The following is an 11,439-nucleotide window of genomic DNA, read 5'->3' as shown; positions in this document are numbered from 1 at the left end:
AAAGCAGAACTGTGTGGTGGTCTATTAAAGCAGTATCAGATCGTAGAGCTCGTCCTTCTTCAAACAGCGGGTTGGATGGGAGATTCTACTAATTCCCCTTCAGGGATATAAAGCAGAACTGTGTAGTGGTTTATTAAAGCAGTATCAGATCGTAGAGCTCGTCCTTCTTCAATCAGCAGGTTGGATGGGAGATTCTACTAATTCCCCTTCAGGGATATAAAGCAGAACTGTGTGGTGGTCTATTAAAGCAGTATCAGATCGTAGAGCTCGTCCTTCTTCAATCAGCAGGTTGGATGGGAGATTCTACTAATTCCCCTTCAGGGATATAAAGCAGAACTGTGTAGTGGTTTATTAAAGCAGAATCAGATCGTAGAGCTCGTCCTTCTTCAAACAGCAGGTTGGATGGGAGATTCTACTAATTCAAATGGCTGTTTTCCTATTCAACATCAGCAGTGTCACAGTATGGGACAAACTCACAGTACACTTTTATGACCCGAAGCAGGCAATGTCGTGCAGAAACTACCAAGATGTAGGGTGCAGTACACACACACACACACACACACACACACACACACACACACACACACACACACACCTCACTGAGCTCTCAGGAGCAGCTCTGCAGTGTAATTAAAAGGAAAGCCATGGCTGCAGCATCACATTAACCCTGTCTGTCTGTCTGTCTGTCACTCTGAGGTCAACCTATCAAGGACATGAGGCCTTGTTTAAAGCATTCTGGAACCTTCTGGAACACAGGCCAAAGATTCACAGACCAGCCTACTGTGTACAAAAGAGAATTCACAGTCCAAAGATTCACAGACCAGCCTACTGTGTACAAGAGAGAATTCACAGTCCAAAGATTCACAGACCAGCCTACTGTGTACAAGAGAGAATTCACAGGCCAAAGATTCACAGACCAGACTACTGTGTACAACAATACAGAAGAGAATTCCGCAGTCTATGGCTGTCTAGTGCACTAAGCCTACATTTATACAGTATATATACTGTCTAGTGCACAAAGCCTACATTTATACAGTATATATACACACTGTCTAGTGCACTAAGCCTACATTTATACAGTATATATACTGTCTAGTGCACTAAGCCTACATTTATACAGTATATATACTGTCTAGTGCACAAAGCCTACATTTATACAGTATATATACTGTCTAGTGCACAAAGCCTACATTTATACAGTATATATACACTGTCTAGTGCACTAAGCCTACATTTATACAGTATATATACTGTCTAGTGCACAAAGCCTACATTTATACAGTATATATACTGTCTAGTGCACTAAGCCTACATTTATACAGTATATATACTGTCTAGTGCACAAAGCCTACATTTGTACAGTATATATACTGTCTAGTGCACTAAGCCTACATTTGTACAGTATATATACTGTCTAGTGCACTAAGCCTACATTTATACAGTATTGTATATATACTATCTAGTGCACTAAGCCTACATTTTTACAGTATTGTATATATACTATCTAGTGCACTAAGCCTACATTTATACAGTATTGTATATATACTGTCTAGTGCACTAAGCCTACATTTTACCAGAGGCCATAGGGCTGAACACCATGAAGGGAAAAGGGTTCCATGTGGGACACCACCCTGTCTGTTATACAGTATTGGTTTGGTCCATCACCACCCTGTCTGTTATACAGTATTGGTTTGGTCCATCACCACCCTGTCATATTATACAGTATTGGTTTGGTCCATCACCACCCTGTCATATTATACAGTATTGGTTTGGTCCATCACCACCCTGTCTGTTATACAGTATTGGTTTGGTCCATCACCACCCTGTCATATTATACAGTATTGGTTTGGTCCATCACCACCCTGTCATATTATACAGTATTGGTTTGGTCCATCACCACCCTGTCATATTATACAGTATTGGTTTGGTCCATCACCACCCTGTCATATTATACAGTATTGGTTTGGTCCATCACCACCTTGTCTGTTATAATATACAGTATTGGTTTGGTCCATCACCACCCTGTCTGTTATACAATATTGGTTTGGTCCATCACCACCCTGTCTGTTATACAGTATTGGTTTGGTCCATCACCACCCTGTCTGTTATACAGTATTGGTTTGGTCCATCATCACCCTGTCATAATATACAGTATTGGTTTGGTCCCTCCCCATCCTGTCTGTTATATTATACAGTATTGGCTTGGTCCCTCCCCATCCTGTCTGTTATAATATACAGTATTGGCTTGGTCCCTCCCCATCCTGTCTGTTATAATATACAGTATTGGCTTGGTCCCTCCCCATCCTGTCTGTTATAATATACAGTATTGGCTTGGTCCCTCCCCATCCTGTCTGTTACAATATACAGTATTGGCTTGGTCCCTCCCCATCCTGTCTGTTATAATATACAGTATTGGCTTGGTCCCTCCCCATCCTGTCTGTTATAATATACAGTATTGGCTTGGTCCCTCCCCATCCTGTCTGCTATAATATACAGTATTGGCTTGGTCCCTCCTCATCCTGTCTGTTATAATATACAGTATTGGATTGGTCCCTCCCCACCCAAACTCACATTTTTTTCACAGCTGATAAATGAACTGCTGCAAAGCCTGAATCGATTTTTAATTTTTTTTAATTTTACCTTTATTTAACCAGGCAAGTCAGTTAAGAACAAATTCTTATTTTCAATGACGGCCTGGGAACAGTGGGTTAACTGCCTGTTCAGGGGCAGAACGACAGATTTGTACCTTGTCAGCTCGGGGGTTTGAACTCGCAACCTTCCGGTTACTAGTCCAACGCTCTAACCACTAGGCTACCCTGCCGCCCCCTGAATTGAGGCACACATGAGCACACACACACACACACACACACACACACACACACACACACACACACACACACACACACACACACACACACACACACACACACACACACACACACACACACACACACACACACACACACACACACACAAGCAGTCCTAGTAAGCCTACCTTAAGTTGTGAGAGGTTGTGAGGATTCAGACGTTCCACTGCATTTCATTTTCCCAATTTGGCGCAAAACACATTGAGTAAATATTTGCTATAAATGTTTACTTATCATCCTAATGTTTCACGATAAACCTACTGCGGGGTATACAACATATTAACAGCAAATTATAAACCTTAAAATTAGTTTTCTCAGAGTTTAAAGTGACATTGTATCTTCGACCAGTACTTCTACATTGTATCTTCGACCAGTACTTCTACATTGTATCTTCGACCAGTACTCAACACCGCAAGTTGTTTGTGGGCTGATGAGGAAAGTGTGCCGGTGGCATCCCCCCATCATATCCTTAAAAAGGTTTGCACCACACAAAATAGCTCAGTATGTGTCTTTTGTACCTATTCAACAACTCAATGATGAGCAAAAATATAAATACTGAGCTATATAGTAGGCTCCAAAAAATAAAATAATGTACATTTTTCCTGACACCCAAATGTACTCATTACATTTTTAAAACTTAGCAGGACAGGAAAGTAGCCCAATTCACACACTTATCAAGAGAACATCACTGGTCATCTCTATTGGCTTGTCAGTCAATGTAAAAAAAAAAATTACAAAAAATCAAGTAAATGGTGCCTGAATTTGAAATGATTTATATTTACTTTGATACTTAAGTATATTTAAAACCAAATACTGTTAGACTTTTACTCAAGTAGTATTTTACTGGGTGACTTTAACTTTTACTTGAGTCATTTTCTATTTAGGTATCTATACTTTTACTCAAATATGACAGTTGGGTACTTTTTCCACCACTACTAATCCAATTGCCCAGAGAATAGATTTTTATTGGCACCCCTGTTTTCAATACTCCGGCACCCTCCCCTTACGGGGATAAAGGTACTGAGACTTATTCTAGAATGTTTTCTGAGATTCTAGAACACATTATGAGGATAAAGGTACTGAGACTTATTCTAGAATGTTTTCTGAGATTCTAGAACACATTGTGAGGATAAAGGTACTGAGACTTATTCTAGAATGTTTTCTGTGATTCTAGAACACCTTGTGAGGATAAAGGTACTGAGACTTATTCTAGAATGTTTTCTGAGATTCTAGAACACATTGTGAGGGATCTTCCACACAGAATCCTTTCATATCCTTGATATCCTCTGTCTGTGCTTATGGACTGGCTCTCTTCAATTCACACCACAGGTTTTCAATATGTTTAAAGTTCGGAGACTTGATTTTGTGGTCAATTAACCATTTCTTTGTGGATGTTAATGTGTGCTTGGGGTTATCGTCTTGCTGGAAGGTCCACTTGTGGCCAAGTGTCAGTCTCCTGGCAGAGACAACTAGGTTTTTATCTAAAATGTCCTGGTTCTGGGTAAAGTTCATGATGCCGTTGACCTTAACAAGGATCCCAGGACCAGTGGAGGCTAAACAGCCCCATAACATCACAGATCCACCACCATGTTTTACAGTAGGTATGAGGTTATTTTCTACATATGCATCCTTCTTTCACACGCCAAAACATTCTGTGTTCGTTACCAAAGAGCTCTAGAGAGAGAGAGAGAGATAACTAGAGTCACCCATTACTAACAACCTCCACTACACCGTGATGAATAAACCAGAAATGTATGAAGACCCTCACAGACTCTGTGTTTATAACAACAAACCAGAAACATATGAAGACCCTCACAGACTCTGTGTTCATAATGATAAACCAGGAGTCAAATAGCTGGTCAGCAGCTTTTCAGGTTAAGAACAGAAAACATCAAGTAGACAGAAAATCTCTGCCAGTGAAGCTGTTGAGACTGGTAGGATGTAGGTAGGATGTCGGTAGGATGTCGGTAGGATGTAGTGGAGTGTCATGCTTCATGGCCAAACCCAAGCTAATACTGTTATATACAGTACATTATCCTGCTCCATACTGCTATATACAGTACATTATCCTACACCATACTGACATGTACAGTACATTATCCTGCTATATACAGTACATTATCCTGCTCCATACTGCTATATACAGTACTTTATCCTGTTATATACAGTACACTATCCTGCTCCATACTGCTATATACAGTACATTATCCTGGACCATACTGTTATATACACAGTACATTATCATGCACCATACTGCTATATACAGTACATTATCGTGCTATATACAGTACATTATCCTGTACGATAATGCTATTTTCAGTACATTATCCTGCTACATACTGCTATATACAGTACATTATCCTGCGCCATACTGCTATATACAGTACATTATCTTGCTATATACAGTACATTATCCTGCTCCATACTGCTATATACAGTACATTATTCTACACCATACTGCTATTTACAGTACATTATTACACTCCATACTGCTATATAAAGTACATTATCCTGCTATATACAGTACCTTATCCTGCTATATACAGTACATTATCCTGCGCCATACTGCTATATACAGTACATTATCCTGCTATATACAGTACCTTATCCTACGCCATACTGCTATATACAGTACGTTATCCTACTCCATACTGCTATATACAGTACATTATCCTACTCCATACTGCTATATACAGTACATTATCCTACTCCATACTGCTATATACAGTACATTATCCTGCTCCATACTTCTATATACAGTACATTATCCTGCTCCATACTTCTATATACAGTACATTATCCTACACCATACTGCTATATACAGTACAGTATCCTGCTCCATACTTCTATATACAGTACATTATCCTGCTCCATACTTCTATATACAGTACATTATCCTGCTCCATACTTCTATATACAGTACATTATCCTGCTCCATACTTCTATATACAGTACATTATCCTGCTCCATACTTCTATATACAGTACATTATCCTGCTCCATACTTCTATATACAGTACATTATCCTGCTCCATGCAGTACATTATCCTGCTCCATACTTCTATATACAGTACATTATCTTACACCATACTGCTATATACAGTACATTATCCTGCTCCATACTGCTATATACAGTACATTATCCTACACCATACTGACATGTACAGTACATTATCCTGCTGTATACAGTACATTATCCTGCACTATACTGCTATATACCGTACATTGTCCTGCTATATACAGTACATTATCCTGCTCCATACTGCTATATACAGTACTTTCTCCTGCTATATACAGTACATTATCCTGCTCCATACTGCTATATACAGTACTTTATCCTGCTATATACAGTACATTATCCTGCTCCATAATGCTATATACAGTACATTATCCTGGACCATGATGTTATATACACAGTACATTATCATGCACCATACTGCTATATACAGTACATTATCCTGTACGATACTGCTATATACAGTACATTATCCTGCACTATAATGCTATATACAGTACCTTATCCTGCTATATACAGTACATTATCCTGCACCATACTGCTATATACAGTACATTATTCTACACCATACTGCTATATACAGTACATTATCCTACTCCATACTGCTATATACAGTACATTATCCTACTCCATACTGCTATATACAGTACATTATCCTGCGAAATACTGCTATATGTAGTACATTATCCTGCTATATACAGTACCTTATCCTACACCATACTGCTATATACAGTACGTTATCCTACTCCATACTGCTATATACAGTACATTATCCTACTCCATACTGCTATATACAGTACATTATCCTGCTATACACAGTATATTATCCTGCACTATATTGATATATACAGTGCATTATCCTGCTATATACAATGCATTATCCTGCTCCATGCTGCTATATACAGTACATTATCCTGCTCCATACTGCAATATACAGTACATTATCCTGCTCCATACTGCTATATACAGTACATTATCCTGCTCCATACTGCTATATACAGTAAATAATCCTGCACTATCCTGATATATATACAGTACATTATCCTGCTATATACAGTACATTATCCTGCTATATGCAGTACATTATCCTGCACTATACTGCTATATACAGTACATTATCCTGCACTATACACAGTACATTATCCTGCACTACACACAGTACATTATCCTGCACCATACTGATATACAGTACATTATCCTGAACATACAGTACATTATCCTGCTATATACAGTACATTATCCTGCTCCATACTGCTATATACAGTACATTGTCCTGCACCATACTGATATATACAGTACATTATCCTGCACCATACTGATATATACAGTCCATTATCCTGCTATATACAGTACATTATCCTGCTCCATACTGCTATATACAGTACATTATCCTGCACCATACTGATATATACAGTCCATTATCCTGCTATATACAGTACATTGTCCTGCACCATGCTGCTATATACAGTACATTATCCTGCTCCATGCTGCTATATACAGTCCATTATCCTGCTATATACAGTACATTATCCTGCTCCATACTGCTATATACAGTACATTATGCTGCACCATACTGATATATACAGTCCATTATCCTGCTATATACAGTACATTGTCCTGCACCATGCTGCTATATACAGTACATTATCCTGCTCCATGCTGCTATATACAGTACATTATCCTGCTATATACAGTACATTATCCTGCTATATACAGTCCATTATCCTGCTATATGCAGTCCATTATCCTGCTATATACAGTCCATTATCCTGCACCATACTGATATTTACAGTCCATTATCCTGATATATACAGTCCATTATCCTGATATATACAGTACATTATCCTGCACCATACTGATATATACAGTACATTATCCTGCTCCATACAGTACATTGTCCTGCACCATACTGCTATATACAGTACATTATCCTGCTCCATACTGATATATACAGTACATTGTCCTGCACCATACTGCTATATACAGTACATTGTCCTGCTCCATACTGATATATACAGTACATTATCCTGCTCCATACTGCTATATACAGCACATTATCCTGCACCATACTGATATATACAGTCCATTATCCTGCTATATACAGTCCATTATCCTGCTATATACAGTCCATTATCCTGCTATATACAGTCCATTATCCTTCTATACACAGTACATTATTCTACACCATACTGCTATATACAGTCCATTATCCTGCTATATACAGTCCATTATCCTGCTATATACAGTCCATTATCCTGAGGCAATTAAGCAGTGATTGTTGTTATCCTGCTATATACAGTACATTATCCTGCTATATACAGTCCATTATCCTGAGGTAATTAAGCAGTGATTGTCGCTGCACTACCGTGGTTCTCTTGTCTGATACCAAGGTTTATTTCCTACATTCTCTGAACTTTAAACACCATGAGGAATACAACATGCAGCCGTATAGCACTGGAATAACCACATAACAACAACCACATAACAACAACCACATAACAACAACCACATAACAACAACCACATAACAACAACATAACATAACAACAACAACATAACAACAACAACTTCTTCATACTACCAGTCACCACAATGTATATTGTCTTCAACAATGACCACAGTAAACAAATATTTTTGAAAAATATAACATTTCAATTAAATATCATACAATATAAAGCACTTTTAAGGGGAAAGGATTAACATCTCTTGAAGAAAAAAAACTATCTGGAAATATCTTGTTAAAAAATAAAAAATCTTTATTTCTTGTTTCCTGCAGTCATCAGGTCCTCCAGACAGGTGGCGCTGTCAAACCTGAACCCTTCTATGATCAGAGTGTCTCCGTCCTCCTCGATGCCGGCATCCCACATCCGAATCCTCTGGTCCCGCTGTCACAACACCAATAACACGCATAACACGTAGCGAAATAGAACACGCAGCGACATCATTTTATCTCATTGAAAATAGTCAAATCATTAGCTGTGTGTACAGTGTCACATATCCTAATAGCAGTGGATACTGGATACCCAGGAGACTGTTAGTAACATACAGAAGTTACTAGAACCTAAAAAAAAAAATGTCTCTACCTTGCCCTGGTTGTCCTGCTGGTTGGAGTATTGTCTGAGCATCCTCTCAATAGCATGCATTAACCTCTGAGCCTGACTCAACACTGACACACACAGTCATAGGGGGGGGGGGGGAAATCACATCATGCAACACAGAATCAACACATTATCATCACAGAACTATTTGGACAACAGCACGGCATCATCTGCATATATCTGAATGTATTTTATCTACCTATTTCAAATAACAGATTTAACATATGAAACATTGGAACCCGATTCTGGAAACTTCCTGAATGTTGTTAAAAAAACAAATGTACCATGTTAATAAAAGACAGTGGTCAGGTGACAGTATCTCAGAGACTCTTATCAATGCAGTTATTCAGATGTAAGTCTACTCACAATCCTGTGGCTGGAAGTGGCTGATCTGCAGTCTCTCCTCACAGCCCATCTCCCTGACCTTAGCCACCTCCTCCATCGCCACCTCATACGACTTCCTCATAGCGCCTCGCAGGTTCCTGTATCTGGGCTATGCCGGATTTTAAAAAAAAACTTTTATTTTGTTTCTCAGACACAGATTAAGCCTAGTTTTGGAATTAAAAAAAAACAACATTTTTTTTATTAGAGATTCTCCATTGAGAGGTTTTATTCTAGTTTTAGGACAAGGCAAAATCTGTGTCTGGAAAAAAACGGCGCAAAATGTTTTTAACTCCCTCCAAGATAGAGTATGTGTAACATTCTTCGTCGGGAAAAGGAGAGGAGGACCAAAATGCAGCGTGATGATTATCAATTTTAATAGAATACTTGAACAACGAACAAAAAAACAATAAACCGACAAAATGAACGTAAACGTCCCGTGAACACCAACACTGGAAACAGGAACAATCACCCACACCCCACAATACAAAACAGGCCACCTAAATATGGTTCTCAATCAGAGACAACAACTAACACCTGCCTCTGATTGAGAACAATATCAGGCCAAACACATCCAAACAGACAAACTAGACATACAACATAGAATGCCCACTCATATCACACCCCGACCAACCAAAACATAGAAACAAACAAACTAGACATACAACATAGAATGCCCACTATAACTATGGTCAGAGTGTGACAGTATGTCTCGTCATATCACTGAATCTTTCATCTCTATTCGCCTTCACTAACGAACATTAAACTGGCACAGAAATGAAAAGATACATACTTTAGTGGAGGAGTTGTGGTAGAGTTCTACATGCTTGGCAGCAGCCCAGAATCTGGTATGAGGTTTCCCCAGGAACTCAACATGGTAGTGCTCCACATAACCCTCGCTGTCCAGCCTCACATACTCCTCCACGTTGGGGTCTGGACTTAGAATGGCTGGCCACCTGGAGAGAGCAACAATGATTAGTGAACGCTTTATCTGAGGCCTAACACTGGTATGGATGAATTCAATAGAACTAACTGTAGTAGCTAAGGGACGGTTTTCATGGAACTAGATGAAACCTATTTCTGGACTAAAAAGATATTTAGGCCTAGGGTTAGTGCCTGTTTTCATGGAACTATATTAAACCTACTTCTGGACTAAAAAGCCCTTTCAGGCCTAGCCTTGATCTGAGTCCTGGAAACGGGCACATAAGCACCGACTGCCAACCCTCCCGTACCATGGCCAGTTACATGCTTTCACCAGCACCAGGCTCCCGACAGGCAGCCCGGAGTACACAACCTTCAGGCCATGTTCCTTGAACTGGGAGTTGTTGGGGAAAGGGCCCTGAGGGATGCTGCAGTGGCTGAACAGAGGGTCTGGGTTATTTTGACAGTGCCAGGACTTGCCATGGTCCGGCTCAGCCACCGTTTCATCACCCTTTGGTACCAGTCTCCACTTTAGACATCTGGGAGACTCGCACTGGACCCAGGTCTTGTCTGCATAGTAGGATGTTTCATCCTCATTGGCATTCAGGTCTGGAAGAAGACTCATTTTTTTTACAGCTGAACTGAGCGATCTTGGCTGACCTAAACAAGCAAACACAAACATGTTGGCTAGCTAGCCCATCTGATATTGTCATAGAGACAATAAATCAGTGTCAGCGACCTATAATGTATTTGCTAAGACTACTTGCTAGCAAATATGTTTGAATATACTGAGCTACTAGCTAGACAATGAATGAATGGCCTTTGCTAATGATCCACACATTTAGATCGTCATGATTCTAGCTAACGTTAGCCAGCTGGCTAACAACAGTCTAGTTTTGGATTAAAAAAATAATAATTCTTATTAGCGCCTAGCTAACGTCCCTCTTCGTTCAAGTTGTTTCAAAAATATATTAATATGTAATTTACTGGCTGGCTAGCTATCTCCGAATAAATGTATTTAACCTTACACAGATTGAATCGCTAATGTGCATCACTACTACTAGCGAATTTAGCTAGCCAGCTCGCCAATTTAGCATTTTGCTAGCTACCCGGCAAAGGCTAAAATAATCGAGTGTCGAACTTTGCAGGGGAGAGGTC

At 39.4% G+C, this 11,439-nt stretch overlaps 1 protein-coding gene across 4 annotated transcripts; it reads right to left on the bottom strand.

Moving 5' to 3' along the window:
• Nucleotides 1-8,435: 8,435 nt before the first annotated feature.
• On the bottom strand, nt 8,436-11,436 carry LOC110506977 (zinc finger CW-type PWWP domain protein 2). Of its 4 annotated transcripts, none has more exons than XM_021586856.2 (6): nt 11,269-11,428; nt 10,593-10,941; nt 10,154-10,316; nt 9,346-9,472; nt 8,965-9,047; nt 8,552-8,766 (listed from the first exon to the last, which is right to left on the bottom strand). In XM_021586856.2, exons 2-6 carry the CDS (start codon nt 10,904-10,906, stop codon nt 8,638-8,640), a joined length of 816 nt encoding a protein of 271 aa, XP_021442531.2. In that variant the 5' UTR covers nt 10,907-10,941; nt 11,269-11,428; the 3' UTR covers nt 8,552-8,637. The 4 variants fall into 4 exon arrangements, with proteins under 4 accessions (XP_036790843.1, XP_036790865.1, XP_021442531.2 ...); XM_021586864.2 differs by having other exon boundaries at nt 11,310-11,394; XM_036934948.1 differs by having other exon boundaries at nt 8,436-8,766; nt 10,593-11,418.
• Nucleotides 11,437-11,439: the final 3 nt, after the last annotated feature.

Source organism: Oncorhynchus mykiss, chromosome 2 (assembly GCF_013265735.2).
Source record: "Oncorhynchus mykiss isolate Arlee chromosome 2, USDA_OmykA_1.1, whole genome shotgun sequence".
Classification (NCBI taxonomy): Eukaryota; Metazoa; Chordata; class Actinopteri; order Salmoniformes; family Salmonidae; genus Oncorhynchus; species Oncorhynchus mykiss.
The sequence above is the reverse complement of the archived record's forward strand: the minus strand, read 5'-3'. Positions and strand labels throughout refer to the sequence as shown.